Source organism: Sceloporus occidentalis, unplaced genomic scaffold, assembly GCF_023333645.1.
Source record: "Sceloporus occidentalis isolate IW3139 unplaced genomic scaffold, rSceOcc1.0.p SCAF_12, whole genome shotgun sequence".
In the NCBI taxonomy this organism is placed as follows: Eukaryota; Metazoa; Chordata; class Lepidosauria; order Squamata; family Phrynosomatidae; genus Sceloporus; species Sceloporus occidentalis.
The window spans coordinates 14,798,719-14,819,916 of record NW_028316992.1 but is presented as its reverse complement, the minus strand read 5'-3'; the positions used below and the strand labels follow the sequence as shown (position 1 = coordinate 14,819,916).

The 21,198-nt window shown below is 38.6% G+C and overlaps 1 protein-coding gene across 1 annotated transcript in view; it reads right to left on the bottom strand.

The window, feature by feature from the left end:
- Window positions 1-3,616: 3,616 nt before the first annotated feature.
- Window positions 3,617-21,198, bottom strand: part of LOC149305321 (cyclin-Y-like protein 1-B) — a 36,366-nt gene continuing 18,784 nt past the window's right edge. The window contains exons 4-10 of the mRNA XM_089477715.1: window positions 20,566-20,666; window positions 17,872-17,907; window positions 16,250-16,301; window positions 14,781-14,900; window positions 12,866-13,032; window positions 6,841-7,003; window positions 3,617-5,317 (exon numbers count right to left, since the gene is read on the bottom strand). Of these exons, the coding sequence (XP_089333841.1) occupies window positions 5,201-5,317; window positions 6,841-7,003; window positions 12,866-13,032; window positions 14,781-14,900; window positions 16,250-16,301; window positions 17,872-17,907; window positions 20,566-20,666 (756 nt within the window). The 3' untranslated portion in view covers window positions 3,617-5,200. The remainder of the gene's footprint in view (window positions 5,318-6,840; window positions 7,004-12,865; window positions 13,033-14,780; window positions 14,901-16,249; window positions 16,302-17,871; window positions 17,908-20,565; window positions 20,667-21,198) is intronic.

Below are 21,198 nucleotides of genomic sequence, written 5' to 3'. Positions count from 1 at the left end.
TCCAGGACTGTGCTGCTCTCACTTATGCTCCTTCCTCAACCCCTGAGGAGGAGTTGTTGTTGTTAACCCATTCGTTGTCAGGAGGAGCAGGTAAATCTGAAGTGGGCAACATGTGCCCCCCCAAGATGATGTTGGACTGCAATTCCCATCATTCCTCACCAATGGCTATGCTAGCTAGGTGAGAAGGAAGCTGCAGTCCAACAATGTCTGAAAGGTCACAAGTTGCTCGTCTCTAACCTGAAGCAACCTGTACAAGAATTGCCCCACCTTTCCTTTAGGATCTTATATATTTACAGCAGGCAACACAATTCATCTTGCTTGTCACAAGCATTCCTCTTGACACAAAATACAGAGTCTCAAACCAGTCCAGGAGTTTTTGGTCCAGCACTGGGTTCCCTGATCCACTGAAAGTTTGTCAAATCAAAGTAGCACTGTGATCGGCTGTGACAGCACCATGTACGTAAGCAGAGTAAAAGGAGCAATGAAGAGCTTGAATATCAGATTCCCCAATAGTGACAATATATTGCCCACTGTACGCACAAAGCATTGTCTCTAGATACGATTGGTACATGCTACATCTCCACTTACATGCTATTTTCATGTTACGATGTATCATGTTGTCTCTTTATTAAATACTTATAATACGGAAGATTGAAAATGGTTCAGTGGCAGCTAATCCACCTGCTTCACGTTCAGTGAAAGTACTAAAACATGTCCTGGCTCCATTTAGATTTGAGCAACATTTTGTAAGCGGAACCTGTGTTATAAGTGACGAATGTAGATTTTGCTAGGGCTGCAAATCCTGTTACAAAATATTTCAGGGAGTACTTTTGGAATTCAGAGGGCTTTGCAACATCCCTATATAGAAAGTATTGATCTCATGTCTGCCTAGATACCATGGGCATCAGATCCTGTCCGGTTTCAGAAGCTAAGGAGGGTCAGGCTTGGCTAGTACTTGGGAGACTGCCAGAGAAGATTGGGTGCTGTAGGCCTTCACTGAAGAAATCTTGCAAGAAAACCCTATAACAGGGTCACTATAATAGGCCAGAGTTGACTGGCAGTCACTATTTCAGTAGGCAAGCAAAGGCTTGGATGGTCACAGCTCTAACAAGCATTCGATGTGCATGTGGGAAATATTTAGAACCTCTGCTATATTACCACGTGCATTCATATTTATTACTTTTGAACCAACTACATCTCTTAGTGCTGCTGAATGAACACAGCTTTTAAGTCACAAAGGGAAATTATCCCCCCCACCCACCTTATATTGGCTAACACATTGTAAATCGCCTAGAGAGTGCTTAGCACTATAAAGTGGTACAGAAATGTGCCATTGCTGTTGCTATAGCAAACGGGACATTTTGCTCTATGGAAAGAAATTGCTCTTCAGGTCATACATCTTTCGGAGGAACTCGGGATGTGCCTTAAAATACAAGGGGAAAGGGGTTAGCTTATGATAATGCTCAGCACTTGTGCATTCAAGTGTAAATGTGCACAAGATAGATCCTACCGTAACAAAAATTGCATGCCATTGATTTAGCAGTGCGCTGCTGATTTCTCCCCAATTCTTTTGTTTGAGGGGCAAAGCTTTATAGCCAGCCATGTGTGATGACAGCCTCAAGCCAGGCTATCTGAGCTGGGCTTTACAGCATCAGGTGTCACTAACCAAAAAGGTGCCCATATGCACCAAGAAAATGTACCCATTTAGACGCAGACTTGTAATCCAGGTTCCTACCACTTTGAGAAACTGGCCATTCTCTCTAGTAGCAACCACATCAATACAAACAGCAACAGCAGCAGAGAATGGGTGTTAAGCATGTCTTCCTCTAACTTTTTCTGAACAGTCACCTCTCCCCATCTCTTGTGTGACACATACCTACTTACTCTGCAAAGAGTTGTTCTTAACATTCATTTTCATTGCTCAAGGGCATGTCGTCTATCTGCCAAACCCACTTTAAGAGGTTTCAATCTATAATTGCCTTGGAGACAAAACAAAGTAACCCATATAGAGGGGCAATATAGAGGGCACTCAAGTGAGTAGGCAACCTATTCAGTTTTGGCCAGTTCCTAAATTTCCAGCTAAGTATATATGAACAAAAGGGTGAGGTTAGGCTCCTTGTCATAGATATCTTCATGTGGCAGGAGTGAACTGTTTTCTCTGATTTTAGCATGCACATAACTGGTGTGCCACTAGAGACCTCTCTCATACTTCAAAAGGCAGTGACCACATAATCACAGGGACCACTAACTGACTTAGAAAACTACGGCTGAACTTGGCAGAGCTGGATACATTCATCTATTGTACAATTCCCCATATTTTCTGAATACGTGCTCTTCCATTTTCAGTTATGCAACATTTAAGCCTCACCCTATCCTAAGAGCACCCGTCTGAAAAATGAAATTCACAGATCCTCACAGCCAGTTGTATAGCAATAGCAAGTACATTTCTATACTGCTTATTAGTGAACTAAAGCACTCCCTAAACAGTTTACAATGTGTAAGCTAATTGCCCCCAACAAGCTGGGTACTCATTTTATAGTGACCTACGGAAGGATGCAAGGCTGACTTGACCCTGGAGCCCTGCAGGATCGAACTCACAACCTTGTAGCTGTGAGAGGTTGCAGTGTCAGCATTTAATCACTGCGCCACCAGGTTTCCCTATGCAGTCTGTTTTGGTGTAAAAATTGGACTTGAGCCAAAGGAACTGAACATTTTTTGGAGGAGTGACTTTCTCTCCAACCTCCATTTCTTGCTGACTTTAGTTTTGCTTGCCAACACACTGAACCAGTTCCTTCTGCAGAAGATGTCACTGAAGTCCAATGTCCTGTATGTTCACTGAATATGGTATGCTTCCACTGGCACCAAAGGCATCCACGTGTATTATCTGAATCTTGAAGAAGCCCTGAAAAGCCTTCATATGTTCTGATGAACAAAATCTAGTTGTGGTGTGTATAATAATAATAATTAATAATAAATCAATTAAAATGCTAAGTGGGAAACATTAGAGATCCTGGAATCACACTGTATAGCCATACATAGTAAAGGATTTGTGAAATTAATTCCCAGTAAACTAGGTAAAATTCAATGGGATTTTAAAAAGTGAAGTTCACATACACTTCCAAAGTACAAGTCTTCTAGGTGACAGAGTTAACTTTTTTCCTGACTATCCATATATGGTCAAGTAGCAAATTAAGAACCAGCATGAAAATACTACAGTAATTCGTAGAGACCCTTCCCTTCCTGCCTTCAAAAGAAAGGTAGGTGCTGACCAGGTATAGGGACTTTTTAGTGGCAATACCTGCACTCTCGGTAGAATGGCTAACCTGGAGGTGAGTTTCAAGTTTCCGTGGAGCCAGGTGAATATGATTTTGTTTGTCCAGGCTTTTTAGGTCTTGTGAAAATATACGTAGATCCAGTTTTGTGCTAAATTTTTGTACCGGATTTATTATTTTGTGCTGTGGCTGTTCTACATTCTTATTATCTTTGTACAAAGTATATAGAAACAATGCTTGCTGCACACTGGCCATTTCATAGTCCATGCTACACTTTTAATCCAGTTGGAAAAAGCACCCTGGGAAAGAGAAATACAAAGGAAAGTAATGACTGACTCCCAATCTTAATTAAAATAGAGTTTATTATTAGCTTCTCTTTTAATACAAACATGAGAAAGGAAAGCCACCTGAAGATGTAGCATTTGTTTCAAAATTGAATTGTGATCAATACCTGAAGCCACAGACGCTGTAGAATGCCTGCCTGGGGCTGGTAGATTAAAATACTGCATGAGACTATAACAGTCTGAGTGCTAGTGTACACTCATAAAGCAGGTTGGGCTTGGTATTAAATATAACAAAAGGGACCAGATCATAAGAGAGACTGCACAAGAGTTTGTGCTACATCAAACATTGGTTGCTTTGAAATACAAATGATTTGAATATTTTGACCTGGAGCCGTAAAGGTCTGTAATCCAGGTAGTCTACTAATGCTTCCTGCTTTTAGGAGCAAAAAAAATCAATTCATTCTAAATTCCCGCTCTGGAAGAGCAGCTTTACAGGAAGATCCAACCTTTAGTAGTTCACTTCCAGAGCAAGGGCCATTAAATACCAAGCTTCTAAGGAAAGGAGTCTTTTTAAAGGCAATTATATGAACTAAAGATTACCATGCCTCCCTCATCAAGAAGTCCAGAACCATCAAAAGACTTCCCCATTGTGAACCTAAAACTTTTTGGAAGCATAGGACAAAAGCAAAACATGCTCCATATCCATTGTTTATAGTAGAAAAGTTCAGCACAGCAGCCTTATTGTCTGTTCATCGTCAAATCAGTGTATTTGTTCAGACTAAGCTTTCAATGTAGCTCTATTCAGAACTTCAGGCAAAAAGAAGAAGAGTGTATGATGGACTGCATTTCTCCCAGGCCTTGCCTAGAAGGACAAGAACATGAGAAGCACCATAGCTGACAAGAAGTGGCCCCTGACCAACTTGTTTTAATCTCAGTGAACACCAAATGCCATTTTTCTGCTCCTATCATTAAACAATTCCAGTCCCTTGACAACCTCAAAATGGGGAGACTGTGTTTACACAGTGAACATCACTTGCTGCTCAGCAGCTCAGCCTCTAACTGAACACCAGTGTACCAACCAACAGCCTTATTAGTAAATGCGTGGTGCAGGGAGTGGGGTGGGAGAAGACCCTGTCACTCGTCAGGGCTACAGCAATATTTCCAGAGTGGCTTTACACTGTGTGAACACTGACTCTGAAAGGCAACTGCAGCCAGGACCTGGTTGACTGAGGGAGGAAAACATTGTGATTATTCTTGTGTTAATGTTCAAATTCTAAAATTAAAACTAGTCATTATTAAAAAAAAAACTCACATAGTTCACAGCTATAGGCCTACACAGTAAGCAAACTTCTGTGGATTGGAGGGGGTGGGTGGGTGAGGAGAAAAGGGAAACCAAAAGATATCTCCAAACAGTTCCTGCATCTCTGGAGTTTTAAAGGAGTGTGCCCATTTGACAAGGTCCCATCTTCCCCCCCGCTCCCCATGGAATTATGCTCCTCTGGCTCTGGGCTTCCTTGGCTTGATTTGCTCACCCTGTCCTCTGGCTGGAAGACACCATCACTGCTGACTTGTGAGCTTGGAGTGAAGGTGGTATTCCCATTCATAGGAATGCTGGTGCCACAATGTCGCAGCTTTCCATCTTGCTCAAGAGAGGATTGCATTACATCGGCGAATGCCAACTAAGTTATCAGCACTGAACGATCGTCTCATAGCAGCTTTTGACAAATCTTTGTACTTGTCTTCACAGAGTCTGGAGATTGCCTATAAAACACATTCAAGCCAAATCTATGTTTTCAGGATTATCAGAACCAGGAAGCTTTTAAGATTAGCGGCAGTTAAGTTGCCTTTCTTTTTGCATTACTGATAAATTTACTGATGAGTTTTACAAAAAAATAAATAAATCGCACCATATTATGAAGAACCAGTTTCTGGTCCCCCCCTTTTCAGCAGAAATCTCCATAGTCACTTCCCAACACAACCTAATTTGCTTGATATTTATGAATTGAGTTCCCAGTGGCTTGACATATATAGATGGGTTTTAATATCCAAACCAACTTTTAGGTTCAGATCTACTTGCTATGTTCATTGCTCTTCTAAACACACAAGCACTTATCACACCTTCAGGAGATCAAGCAGACATTCAGCCACAGAGGGAAGGACCAAGGGAGCTGGATACTTGCATGAAACACTGCCCTGGCATTCCTTTCAGAACCATATTAATCCTTCTTTATAGTTTCAAGAAGAACACATCCAGGTTGTAGAAAATGATTAACCATGTTATACATAATGATTGACATATTAAATTCACTTGAAACACCAAGTGTGACAAAACTGAATTGGTTGGCCCAATAAAAGTATCACTGTTTTGTAGATTTTGGATGTTAATATACTTTGCTGTATGGCCAACACGAGGTGTGTGAGATGCCACATCAGCTCAATAGAACTACTAATTTTCTCCCTATTGACTTACCTATTGCTCAGGATATCTAAAACAGGAAAGTGTACCTTCTCGAGTGTATTGCCGTGAGTGCTGGGAAAAGCACTTCTGCTACACTTCAGCCTTGATGGTTCATCCATTTCTTCCTATGCTAAAATCTGTTATAATATGTGAAGCAGCTGGGAGAGAGTGCATAAAGTCAAGAACCATTAAGTAAGACAGAAGTACTCTCAGCAGCTGTCCACAAATGGCTGACCTTGTGTCCTCTTTGAAGTCTTCAACTAAGATGTCCTCTGACGAAAATAAACACAGTCTACTGAGGCTACAATTCTTGTGCCCACTTACCTGAAAGCCTTCACTGAACTCAATGAAAATCACTTCTGAGTAGACAGGTGTAGGCTTGCACCATCAAGGTGTAACAAACTCTTTCAAGATGTACAGGTCTGCCATATGATTGAGACCTATGGCATCAGGAGGGGGTTATGATGGTAGGTACACCAGGTTTTCTTTTCTTTCCAAAGTTATTAAGTGACTGATCTATCAAGAACAGCCACAGGGTCTCCCTCCTAAGCTATCCGGAGTTAACAGCCTTAGTGATAATGTGAGAAACATGCAGACTGACAGAATAGTCAATATCTGTCAGTGTCCAAAGTTGTACCTGTCTACATCTACATGGATTTATTCGTGAACCTTTCCTCCACAATCTTTTTTGCCCTTTAGAAGCAATAAGCCTTACGTGAAGGATTTGTGTAACTAAGAGGTGAAATCCTTCAATAAAACCAAACCAAAAATCTTTGCGAACCACACTAATGTGATTAGCAGCAACGGACAAGGCTCAGGCCATTACCTCCAGTTTCTGCGCTCGCTCTTTACTAAGGGGCTCCAGTAGAAAGCTCAGGTTGTTGTCATCTGCTAAGGAGCGAAGGTCAAAGTAGTATTTGGCGTAAACACTGGCAGGAACATTGATATTGAACTGCAGCAGCTCCAAGAAGTGCCTTTCCATCTCGTTCCTGGAAGAAAAAGAAAAAGACATTAGTGGAAAATAAACCGGGGGCCTCGTAAATGTTATTAAGAGCCAAACGCAAACCTCATGGACACCTTTTGGGGATTAAAAAAAGTGTGTGTATTTTTTTTATAGAAAGAAAAGAGGACAAAATTAATGTGTTCATGTTAGAAGCAAAAGACGATTCAAATTGTGGGACCCCCAACATGGGGAGGAAAAGGTTATGTTGTGTCATGCACACACTTGGCTGACTTGGACGCCTTGTATAGAGTTCCATTAGCACAGCTGTACACAATTCAACCTCCATTCTCATCCTTGCAAGGCCCTGTGCCATAGTTATCAGATGAAAAGGATGATGTGTGTGCTGTTGATTAGCTCTGAAGAACTTGCAGACATTTTCAGTAGGTTGATAACAGGAAGGGGTTTTTGTTGAAGTACAGCCGGACCAACAAAAGAAGTAGGCATATCACCACGGCAACAAATGGATCTCTGAAGAGCGGCTGCTATTATCTTGGAGTAAAAAGCCTCTTGAGGCAACATGGATTCATCTCCAGCAATAAATAAATAAGCAAGCATGCTGCATTAGGTAGTAGGCGAAGGAGTCCTCTCTCCTGAAACTTCTGAGAGGATACATTAGCAGGGCAAGGGAGGAGGAGGAATTCTGTTAAAGCAGCTTCCCTTGTTATTTTACCCGAAATCCATCCTATGCTCTCCGGTTCAGTCCAGCTCTTCTTCAAAATGGGAAGGAGAGCGCCCAGAAAAACCCACAAGCGCCTTGATTCTTCAGATGGGCCAGAAAGTAACAGCCTCCTGAAACAGCCCTGAAGTTCTCAGATCCCAATAAATGCTGTCAAACACACTGTTTTGATTTTCATTTAACTTAATTTGTAATGCGCAAGGTTTTTTTTTTGTTATTTAAAATTTTAATATTTTTTTTATCCGTTGAAAAGCATTTGCATTCAAAACAAAAACAACAAAAAAATATCCACCAAGCTGAAAATAGAGAAGGGAAAAGAAAAGAAAGTCTTCCACTATGCTGCCTTTTAAGTTAAAAGGTATTAGGGAAATTAGGACCTGTTGGCTCATATCCTATTAAAGTCATTTCCAGCCCAAATTAGCTCAATTGCTTGAATATGGCACAGTGTGTTTAAACAGAAACATGAATGTCAAAAGCTACATGTGCTTTTTAGGTCAACCAAACAATCATAATATCTCACTGACACAAGCCATCGCACAAAAAGGGACCACTGTTTTTTAGTCTAATGAAATAGGCCTGTAGATGTCCTAGGAGTAAAAGGCTCAGCAGGGAAAGAGGGATCTGTGTGTGTGTGTTAAGGAGCACTAAGAACAGGAAAGGAAGAGGCAGAAACTGAGGCTGGCACACATCCTAGTAAGAATAGTTGCCGTTGCCATTCCATATCATTACTCCCTACCTATCCAGTCTACATTTGATGCAAGCTGTAAGCTGGACTGCGTATTCACACTGTGCAATTTCAAGCGGATTTTAAGATTTTCCCCAATTTATTCTGGGCAAAGCAAAAGCCATGCCATCGATCCCATAGACAACACAGCTTTATTCCTAGAAATGGCAGCTGCACAATTGCCTACTAGGGGTCTACGTCAAGATTTCTGGATAAGGGAGGGGCAGCAAACTATTCCTTTAAAACAACCAAATAAGACAGTTCAATTGCAGAGCCTGAAAACAAAAAGAATCCATCATCTAGCCAGCTAGTCTCAATGAAAATAGAAGCTTTGTGTGTTTTCCCCCTACAGGATGGATTGGAGTTCCATTAAAACCACTGCCAGAATTAATTTCCTGCTCATATGGCCATAAAGCTTATAGAAATGCAAATCAGATAATGTTTTGATGATCAGCTGATCATGCACTCATTTACCCCTTTTTGTGGAGACCTTGCTAATACATTTTAATTGTATAAAAATACAATACGCTGCCAGATTAACAAGTCTATTAATAGGGGTTTAAAGCCTTGGAAAAGCAAAAAGGCTCCATGTGTTTCCGTTGCCTTATTTACTATGACACGTAGCCCAAGAATGAACAGTATGTCCCTTCTTTTATATTCACTGTAATCTGTACGGTTAAGAGTTCTTCTCTATTTTTTGGCATTTCATTAAAGACAGGTATTTTATACAGCAAAAGGTTTAGTAAATCAAGTGTTACGGTCTCCTCTTGATTCAGATTTCTTGTCACAGAATAGAAGTGCAATGTAAAGAGAATTGGATGCATTTTTCTGCTGGACAGGTAATGAATCCTCTCCCCTCTACATACCACAAATCAGATCCTTTGCTAAACAAAATCCAAATTTCACATTCCATCCTGCTTTCCTAAAGCACTCTCAAACCCTTTTTGCACTGGAAGAACCCTTGAAATAATTTTAAATTCAAGATACAACAATTCACTAATAACTGTCACTACCCTTTTAAATAGAGAATGGTTTTGTGTGTGTGTAGACCTGTTTATTTTGGACAACATATTGGCCTATTTTTATTATTATTATTTATTAAACTTTATTTCTAAAGTGCTGTAATTATACACAGCCTATTCCTTTTGTGTACTTCCCACTATCCTCAAAGGATATAAACTCTAATTCAAGTCAGTACTGTAGATAGAGGAAACTTCACTTATTCCTTTTCTAAATTTCTTACTTGATTTTTAAAAAAAACCTTATCCAAAAAGTAAAAGTTTTACTCCCCCCTCCACTTTATTTAGAACTAAAACAACTTTTAAAACAACCTCTCATTAGAAAACTGCGAGTTAAGCTTAGCTTAACTTTCTTGAAATCAGTCTCTTCCTTTCCTTTCATACATTTTAAAGATTCATAAGGCAAACATCGTATATTTGTATTAAATAACTGGCTTAAGCTAAAATGGGATTTAATTTTTCTAAAGTAAGTCCTGTAAATTTAATTTAAATACAGGTTGTAAATTAATTTTAATTAATGATATTTAAAACATGAAAATGTGTGGGCAATGTTGAAGAGTAAAAGTACTAAAAACGTAAGTCAAAGCAATAGGAAAAAAATATAGCCTTAGACACAATTTTATACAAGACTATAAAAAACATTTTCTTCCTGAATTACATGATCATGCTCAAATATAGGTCTGGCAGTTACACTATTACTATATATACAGTTTGGTTTCTTGCTGTCTTTTGCAGATCTATATATGCATAAAAAGTGTTATTTTTGAAACTAAAAAATAAAGAATGAAATTTACCTCTTTAATGTGAAAACTACGCTTGTTTTCTGCTGCACAAATACTGAATTCTTGTTTGAATTGAGATACGCACACATTCATATTCAACTGAAATAAGATGATTTCTGTCCATGCTCTTGACAGTTGTTAAACCCTCCCAGGGCAAGCATTCCATAACCTAGATGCCACCACTCCAAAAATCCTGTCCCCATAGTCTTTCATCTCACTTCTGTGGGAACAAACTTAGGAGTGCTTCTATAGTCACAAGTAGTTCATAAGGGAGCAAATAGTCCTACAAATACTATGAGGCATCAGATATGTTACGGGCTTAAAAGGCAAACGCCAGCCTTCTGAATTGCACTCAGAAATGAAATTATACCCTTTAGGAACCATGAAGATGTGGTCTCTTGTAGGATAATCCTCAATCTTTTGCAAGAGACAACAACTATAAAGGCTTGGGGGGGGATTTTTGCCCCAAACCAGTAAAAACCAAAACAAAAACAAAACATCTTTCTCTGGGTGTTTTTTACTGGACTTTCTTTTTCTGGGTGGACTATAGAGACATGAAGGCTTGGGGGAATGGAAAAAGAAGGGACAGTGAAGTTCCTTTCCCCCATATTTTTCCCCAAAGGCTTAAAAATGGATCAAATCATCTTTTCTTTTAGGATGACAAATAAAGATAAGGTAGTTTTTAAGGGAGACTATGGATAATATCCCACACCATTGCAATTCCTGGTCTTGCTTTCCTTTTTTCTTTTTATAGAAATAAATGCTGTATGTCTGCATGGTGCTATGGAGGACTATAGGAGATAAAATAGTTTTCTTTGTCGATGCTTTCTGTTGCTTTTATTAATTTTGTTTTGTTTTTCTTGCACCTTATAAACTGGCAAAAGAAGAGATTCCTTATGATTCACAAGGCATTGTTCCCCCCATCTGGCATGTATTTCTTATAGTTCAAAAGTAAAATTTAAAAATTGGTAAATATTTTCTGAATAAACTGTACTTTTAATATATCAAATATAATAATTTTCTACCAAATCACTCATAAAATGCATTTTAAATTCCTCTCCAATTAATTAAATTAAATCTGCAAAGGTACTAATATTCCACTTTTTTCAATTTTCCCCAAAAGTTTTTTCCCCAAAAATGTCTTCCCCATGGCCTAAAAATTTCTGGAAATGTTATAATTCTGTGTGGATTCTATTTTAGATTTATCAGTTTGTGGTGATTTTTTGTCCTACATTCTCCAAATGTGGTGGCCATGTTCAGCCCACAGTTCCTTCTCCCAAAAACCTGCTTTAACAGAAGCAAGGGAGTGGACAGGTAAAGGGGGCATAGCTACGAGAGACCCCTGCTTGCCTGAAAATCTGCAACCATCCCATGTTACGTATAAAGGTGGTCACTGCAATTTTATACTGTTAGAATTGTTGACAAACAGGAAACTGAATTCTTCATATTTTTGGTTTAATACTTAAACAAGAGTTCTGTTAAACTAAAACGAATAAAAGCTGTGATTGTTTTTTTTCTCTACTGCCCTCCGCAGATATTTAAAAACAAAACTCACTTCCAGTTTGGATCAAACTCTCTCTTAAAGACAAGACTGAGGCACGGAAAGAAGGGAGAAAGGTAGGGATTGGGAAGCTAAGGAAATCTTGCCAAGAGAGGTAGAGGTGGGTTTATGAAGTTCTGGGGATACCTTAGAGCTTCTAAAAACATTTATAAAACATTATCAAGAGGTTACCATAGAAAGGGCCAAGGGGACTGGCAAAAACCAAACATACAACAGCTTTCTTAAATTGTGTGACATTTATGAATGAATGCAAGGGGGCAACAAGCTCCACTAGTTTGTTGTTTACTAGATAAGTACACAGGGCTGAAGATCTGGTATACATGCCAGTAATGTTAACATCCACTGCTGAAACTGACTACATTGGCTCTCATCCATACCTGTTTTAATAAAATAAGTAATTTTTTTATTTTTATCCCGCTTTTTGCCAAGCAATCAAAGCAGCGTACTAAAATATATCCATATATACGTAGTACCCCCCGCCCCTTAAATCAAGATTTAACAGTATAAAACTAAAACCAACATTTTAAAATCCAAACAATAACCATGAGTAGAGTTCGATAAATAAGGAAGTCTTACTCGTGGCCGAGTATTTTATTCCGGGAAGGCCTGCTGGAAGAGATCCATCTTAATGGCTTTTTTGAAGCTCTCTAGATTGGTAATTTGATGGATCTTGTCCAGCAGGCCATTGCATAAGTTCACAGCTGAAGTACTGTTGCTGTTGTTCTGCGCCTTCAAGTTTGTTTCCACCTTATGTCAACCCCAAGGCAAACATCTCATGAGGTTGTTTTTTTTTTGGGGGGGGGGGTTGCAAGATTTGTTGAGAAGAGGTTTGCCATTGCCTTCCCCTGAAGCTGAGATCAAGTGACTTGCCCAAGGTCACCCAGAGTATATGTATGAGCAAAAAAAAAAAAGAATGCACAACATTAGTTACAAGCATTAAAAAGGATGATTTCAGAGGACAAGAGATATCAATGGAAAACCACAGACTTTATTGTATTAAATATACAACAGAGACTAAAGATTTTTTTCCAAATACAATCCAGGTAAGACACAGAGGAACATATTTAACCAAAAGGTGAAACTTACATGTCTTCAACTGTAATATCCTTCAGTATTTGGCAGTAATCCACATTCCACACAGCCTGATCATCCCATACCTTGGAAGCTAGCAGTATAGCACCTAAAACTATTCTCTTCCAGTTACTTGGGCAGATGTCAATCTCTGCATAGGTTAAAAGTCTTTCCAAGTAAACCTGAGGAGAAAAAAGAGCCTGCTTTCAGATCTTCATAACTCACATTTTATCTAAATAATGCAGAGAGAGGATACTTCCATCAAATATTGTTCAGTATAATTTTTCTATAGCCATCAGAAATATTTTTGTTTTGAAACAGACTGAACATGATCTTTGAAGACTGGGTGTTGCAAACTGAACTAAACACTACTTAATATAACCAAGCTGTTAATGCAAACGTTATTAGTGAGTCTCCTACCTTCGTGCATGTGTGTGTGAGAGAGAATGAGAACGAGAATATGTGTGAGAGAGAAAGAAAGAAACAGGGAGTGAGACATTCATTTCAAATTCAAGCTCCACTGAACTCCTTGACAGAATATGGATGCTTGTTCTACAGAAAAGCAAGGTGTCTCTACCTAGGATGTAATAACATTGTCCCACTGAGATAAATGGGACTTTTGTAACAAAACGTAAGAGTAAATTTTAGCTGTGCAAGTTTAACACCGGGATCCATTTATCTTTAGATTTTCTACACTTTCAATTAAGCCCATTAATTGAAAAGCATCTCAATCATCCTCCTCTACACACTGCAGTAATATATTTAGCTGTGTTTTCAACTTTAATATCAAGTATGCGGTGAGGTTCTGAATCTCAAACTAAACCAAAGGCTTATTTTTAGACAAGCATACAATTTGTGTGACAAGCAGTTTCAGAGGAATTCTGAAGAATTCTGTATGCTCCGTCACCTTTTGCTTGTAGTACAATTCTACTCCCTTTTCTGGTCAAACATTGCCAACTAGTGGCAATACTTTTTTATGTTTCAAATAGTATTTCTCCTAAGGAGTGAGAGGGCAACTGGGGTGGTGACTGCTCTGGAACCCATGAAGCCCTAAGAGAAGAGACTTAGGGAGTTGGGGATGTTTAGCCTGGAAAAGAGAAGGTTAAGAAGTGATATGATATCCCTATTTATGTATTTGACAGGGTGTGACATTGAGGATGGAACAAGCTTATCTTTATGGAACTGTTTTATATGAATTCTTATGGCAATGCCCAGGAAGGACATAGGAAGTGAACTCCAGTCCTCAAAAATTTATGTCATAAATGTCACTTAAGACTCTGTTGCTTCTACTGGAATAAACATAATACTTGGGAAACTTTCAAAACTAGACATGCATGTTGATATTACAGAAGAGTACTGTGAACATGATTTCCAATTCCTGATCATGCTAGTTTATACATCACTTTTGATTATAAGAGGACCCTAACTCCCATTAATAATAAATGTTACTAGTTACAAGGCATAGCCTTTTATGCACAACTGTTCTGATATCAGAAGATGCAATCTTCTTCCTATTGTCTTTCTGACAGAGAAGTGGGGTAAAAATAAAGCATTATTATTATTATTATTATTATTATTATTACCTAATATATTTCTCTTCCACTTCTGTAGAAGAAGAAAATTGTAATATCATAGTAAGTTATAGAAATGGATTTGCATTACACTTGCTGAACAGGAAACTTCATTGCAAGCTTCAGTGAAACTGCTGTAACAAAAATGCATTTTCTATATAAAGGGTCTGTTTGATATAAGGTAAAATGATGCACCAGAAATATTCTTAGTGTTCCGTGTGGAACCTGAACTTTATTAACATTAGCCAAATAATCATCAAGTAGATGCTATCTGCTAAACCTAGCAAAAGAAGTATGGATAATGTAAGACTTCATTTTCAAAATTAAACACAAGGTGGCAGTAATGAAGCAAGCCTTACCAGTGTCACTATTGCACATTCGGCCGTCAGCTGTGCTGCACTAAAAAGGGTACGTACAAAGCGATAGATGTGCTTGTGATCAGGGTCATGCTTATAGTAGTCATCTGGAACCTCTTCTCGCTGAAACATGACACAATTTAGAAGTGTGTTAAATTCTCTACTGGAAACATTAGGCCTTAATTCTGAGTGAATACACAGAGTACACCATGCGATTATGGATGTGAAAGTATTCTGCTTGAATAGATTCAGAATAGTTATAGGCAAGAACTGGAATCCAAGGGTTGAGTGCATGCATGGTTTTATAAGCACCAACCTTTTCTTCTGCAGCCCATTCCCATGTTTGATTTTAAAAGGGAAATGGGTAGAGACACTCCAAAGTTGCATGACAGGCTGCAATTGGGAGGAGTGAATGGCAAACCTGTCCGTATGCACAAGTAAGCTTTTTGTGCCCCTCTTTGGATTCTAGAAGTACTGCAATGTTTTCCCAGCATGATTGAATTCCATCCCAGCAGCCTTCCTCCAGAGGAACACAGCCCGAATTAAGCATGAAACTAAAATCCCAAGGCCACCATTCTGCAGCATCAGTTCTTAAACCCAGGAACCAAAAAGTCAATCTGGGTAGATATAGACTGAAGCCCTTCTTTACATATTAGGAGAAGCTAAAAGTCAAGAACTTTCTCCTGTTTTATACAATTCTGGTTTACCTCACAAGCAAAGTGAAATAGATAAGCTTTAGATGCCAAGACTACAGAGTTTGTATTACTGTAATACTGTAGTCCCATATGTGGGGCTGCCTTTAAAAAGTACTCAGAAACTTCAGATGCTGCAGCCAGGTTGTTAACTGGAGCTAGCTACAGGGACCACAGAACTCCCATGTTGCAACAGCTCCACTGGCCCCCTGTCCATTTCTGGGCAGAATGTAAAGTGCTGGTTTTAACTCACAAAGCCCTATACAGTTTGGATCCAGGTTATTTGAAGAACCATATCTCCCATGATGAGTCCATTAGAGCTTTAAGATCCAGAGAGGCCCCTCTCTCTGTCCCACCACCCTTTAGGATCATTTGGTGGGAACAAGAAAGAGGTCCTTCTCAGTGGCTACCCCCAGTCTTTGGAAATCCCTCCCTAGAAAAGCCAAGAAAGTGCCATCTTTGCTCTTCTTTTGGCAGCAGGTAAAACATTTTTTGTGTTGTTGGGTTTTTTCAAACTGACAAGGGTAAGCTTTTAAATGTTGTACGATTCAGATGTTTAGGTTTGTATACAGTTTTTAATACATTTTACTATTTTGATGGTTAATATTTTTAACTTTATACATTGTTTAATTGCTTTTTAAATGTTTTATTTATACTTTTAAAGTTTTAAATTTGCCTTGGTATAAAGGAGAGACATAAATAAATAAAAGTAAGTAAAATCCTAATTGCTTACATTGAACATACTCAAACAAGATAGACTAAGAGAACAATCAGATTTACCGTGAGTGGATGTGATTTCTCATCAAAAATATCCAGCGATCTATCTGAATCCCTGAAACACATGAAGATACATACATTCTACTGGTGTTACCAATGCTTTCCCCCAAGTTACACATTTGTATTACATTAAGAAGTACCAAGCTGGATATCAGCACTACCTCTAACTATGAGCAGTTTTCTTTTTTATTCCTCTCCCTTGTTTGTGATTACGTGTTCAACACAAAAATAGTAAAATTAAAATTTAGAGGTAGCCTTACAGTACATTTTGTAGTTTTCAAAATCTGCCACTAAGCTTTGTTGAATTTCAAGACATCATAGCCCATACAGCGTAATGCAGCAACAGGTAATCTCATCACTTTTCCAAGTACTGTAATGCCAAGACTGTAACTCCCATCAGCCTTAGCCAGCACAGCTAATAGTGAGAGAAGAAGTTGCAATAAAAATGTTTGGGAAGCAACACTTTCTCCCATCCTTCCTGTAATGGACTCAGTGTTTGTTTTAGTAGAGAAATCCAAGTGTGGTCCCTACAGCTGACTAAACAGTGCTGGACAAAATATACCTCTCAACAAAATCTTTCCCACCATATTACTGTAGTGATGAAACCTCCCACTGACTCAGAAAAAATGTTGTAATAAATATGTAACAAATTACTGGATAATTTATTTAATGCATTTATAGAATACTACTTTTCTGCAAAGCATTGCTTTAAATATGGATGCTTTAATTTTAACACTGTAATTTTAGTAGCCCATCCCTAGTTGCAAAAGTCAGTCACCTCCAGGAGACCAGTGAAGGAGGTGTGTATGAATTGGGAGTTCTACACTATCTACATATGTATATGCCACAAATGAGCAGAAAGTCTAATAGATATTTCTGTAGATCTTTGTATACTTCTATGCAAGGCTATTTAATGCTATTTAATGTGAGTCATATATGATTTTTTAAAAACAAGCACTAGAGTGGTGGCAAAATTAAGAGTATGGAAAAGTAAAAAGCAGCAAGCATAAGGCAGTGAATGGATCTTGATTAGCATAAAATGAAGGCTGTTCATCTAAACAGGAGTAGAAATCAGGTGCCTTTCCAGATGCTGTTGAACTGCAAGCCCAAGCTGTTTTAAGCAACATAGGCAACACAAGGAATGCTGGAAGATGTAGTCCAGTAACATTGGGGGGGGGGAGCATACCACCTCCCACAAATCTCTCCCATTGCAGCCTGCTGTTCCCAAGAAAGGCAGGGGACTTTCTCAAAAGGACGCATGGATGCAGTGATGAGATTGTTCTGCAAGGTTGTTGAGCTACAAGAGTATAAAGTACTATGTGACAAAGATTTTTGAACAGGCATAGTCATATCTCAAAGTAGACAAATCATTAAAAAAAGAAAGAAAACTGCTGCTAAACACTTTTTATCTCTAGGTATCTGATCTTGTAAATTTCATAGTATGTCCTTCTCAATATGTCTAGACATGAACTCACACCAAGCTGTTTACAATCACTGCTTCCCCAACATGCATACCCCAATTTAATACAACTGACTCACATTTCAGCTACACTTCTAATTCAGGAAGCAGCATCTTTAACATCATGATAATTACCTTAAAACAACAGTATTTAATAAGTGCTCACCTGTTCTTTATGTGATAATATATTGCTAATGTAACACTGTGAGGAGAGGGAGAAAAAAAAGGCATTTCATTGTAAGTGGTTCTACGGATTCCACTTTGATACAAGATTGCTGTTAGGGATAAAAACAGATTTTTATAACAAAATCCACATTAGAGACATTTGTTTCCTTATCTTTTTTCCCTAAGGCTCACATTCATCAAAAATTCTAAAGCGCCTATGAATATAAATGAATTCTAGCTTGAAATTTTCAGCACCAATATTAACCAATAGTGAAGTAAGGGTCAAAGGTTTCACAACTTTTGTTGTTTTTGTTGTTGTTGTGTGCCTTCCAGTTGTTTCCAACCTATGGTGACCCTAAGGCTGAGAGAGTGTCACTTGTCCATACAAGTAGCTCATGCAAAAAAAAAAAAAAAATCTGCAGATTTAATAGAGACTTATGTTTTCATTTTAAAAGGTCCAACTAGGGCCTGTTACAGACAGACAAAATAAAGCTGCTTCGAGTCACAGTGGAGGTATGGTGTTTCAATGATGCATGTGTCCTAAGAGTCCAGAAGCCGCACCAAAGCCATGCTCCAGTCCTTAGGGCTGGAGCGTGGCTTTGGTGTGACTTCTGGACTCTTAGGACGCATGCATCATTGAAACACCATATCTCCACTGTGACTCGAAGCAGCTTTATTTTGGCTGTCTGTAACAGGCCAAAGTTAGTTTTTGTAGGTGAGCTGGAGATGAAGCTACCAGTGATTGTTGAGTGACAGTGAAAATCCAGAGAGATATGCTGTTTATCAAGTATGCTGCTCAGCAAGGACAAAGTTCTCCAACAATTTATCCCTTTTTGCTTTAAAACTGAAGCAATGATCACTGCATCTTCTTCTATTCCAAGCCACTAGGCAATATTCTAAACAAATAAGTGAACATGCATACACCTTGATGTCGACTATAAAAGTTCTACTCAGGTAATGGGGATAGGATAACATTTCAGGAGGAGAAAAGGGGAGAGGTAATCTGGCTGAGTAGCCATTAAATGCAACAGCTCTTGTTTCATAATAACACTAAGAATCAGTGAGAAAAAATGTGGAAATCATACCTATTCCAATGTAAAATCCCTGACAACATCCACATACCATGGAGTTGTCTTCTTTGGGGAATATTAGTTGGGGAGAGGGGTTAACTTCTAGTAGGGCATCACCTATAAAAGGGCTAAATCTATTTGCGTGGAATTATCCCTTAAGCAGCTTGCCCCGCATTGAAGCAGATTGTTCTGCAAGGTTGTTGAGCTACAAGAGTATAAAGTACTATGTGACAAAGCTCTTTAACTCCCATGAAGGCAGATGGGAACTATTAGTCTCTCAGATTCATGTTTATTGCAGAGTTCTCACAGAGCTAGAGCTATAAGGTAGGGATATTATTTATTTATTTTATTTATTTATGGTATTTACTGTATACCCCACTCTTCACTGCCATCAAAGAATTGGAAATAATCTCCCTGTCTTTCAGCCATCAGCCATGTAAAGGGGCCTTTTTTTAAAAAAAGAATAACAAAAATTATTTGTCCCAGCGAATCTACTACATTTGTTTTTTTGGGGAGAGAGGGGGGCACTAACAACTACACAAAATAAACATTCTAATATAACTTATGCTTCTGGCTTTGGGTGTTTGGATAATGCAGAATATATCTAATTCTGTATTCACAAATATTCCTGGGCATATAGGCATTTTTATACCCTGCAATACACTGGCTTTCTTACTGGAGTTAGAAAACATCCTGGAGTGAGGCACTCTGTGGAAGTTTTTCACCTGCTAGGATGAGGGGTTGGGATTTTTTTCTGCACAAAAGAATCACGTAGAGTATTAATTTCAGTACTTCTACCCTGGTGAAGTGAATGGTGGGGTAGCGTGATTCAAGCCCTCTAGTCAAGTGCCCAAGAAAATTGTAATCTGGTCTCAAAATACTATCAGGGTGAGGGAAAGGGGATTTCAGGGACCACATGCAACCTACCGTCTATACTCTCCCCACCCCCAAGATATCTGAAGTCAATATGACCTAATCCTATCCATGGAAAAATATCAGGTCTTTGTTTCAGAATTAGTTCCAAGCATTCATTCTCAAGCACTACAGGGTTTTATCAGTTCAGCCAATGGTAATGCTTAATTACTTAAAGAATTGAGACTACTCCTTGTGAATAAAAGAACATTACCTCATCTTTCTTCCTAATTTTAGCCAAGAACCTATCATTTTAATTACTGTTTTTAAACATATTTTAAATTACAGATCTCTGCAGAGGAACAATGACAACAGCAAATATATGGAGACTTTTGAACTACATATTTTCACTGGAGCACCTAACAAACTAAAAATAACAGCTATCCAGGATACCAAAAATATCAGAAAAGGTTAAATTTTAGTTAGCTTCCTTGATTCAGAGAATTTGAGTCAACTTAGTGGAGGCTAACTTGATGCCACTAGATGGCAGCATAACATCAGCGCCAACAATTAATAACTTTTCCATCTTATATAAAAGCCTTTTTTTCTACTAGCCTCAGACTTTCATATAGCTATTTTGTTTATGTTTTTCTTTCTTCTTGGGAGATTGGGGGGGGGGGGGTCCTGCTCACCTTACACAAATCAGGACTTAGTACTTCCAACTAGATTTGGCCAGAAAATACTGGAACATCCCAAGAGCTAGTGGTACTTACCATTTTATTGTGCTCCTAAGATTAGGCTGGCTGACTGTGCTGTCATCTAGAAATATTGTTGAACATGAACTATATTTTTTTGTAAGCTGCCCTGGGGAAACCTATGAGGAGGAGGAAAAGGGTTTTTTTAGAATTGTTTTGAAATCCATGATATCTGGACGTATTCACCATGCACACCCAATGCTATATACGTAATAATTATATATACAGGGTTATTGAAGAAAGCAACAGAAGGCAAGGTATAAATACTTAAACAGTGGATGGAAAAACAATAGTGTAACAAGCAGAGACAAGCAGTGTCAGCAGCATATTGGCTACAGAGGACAACTTTTTAGGCACAAAAAAGCCAGACTCCTAGCATTTTTCTAGACCTATTCATTCATACAACTACTCCTTATATAATCTACAGTACCTGACAATAGTGACATGTGCAAAGCCAAGATAGAGTTGGCAAAGGCAGGCATTGATGCAAAGACTGGGAGGTATCTTGGGCACCATAGAACTCAGAGTCAAAATGATATACATGCTATTTATACCCATCTAAAACCCATCACCATATGTTTGTTTCTTTTCCAGCTGTTCTGGGAGAGGCTAATATGAATTGACAAGGAGAAGAGAAATGCAACTTTTTTC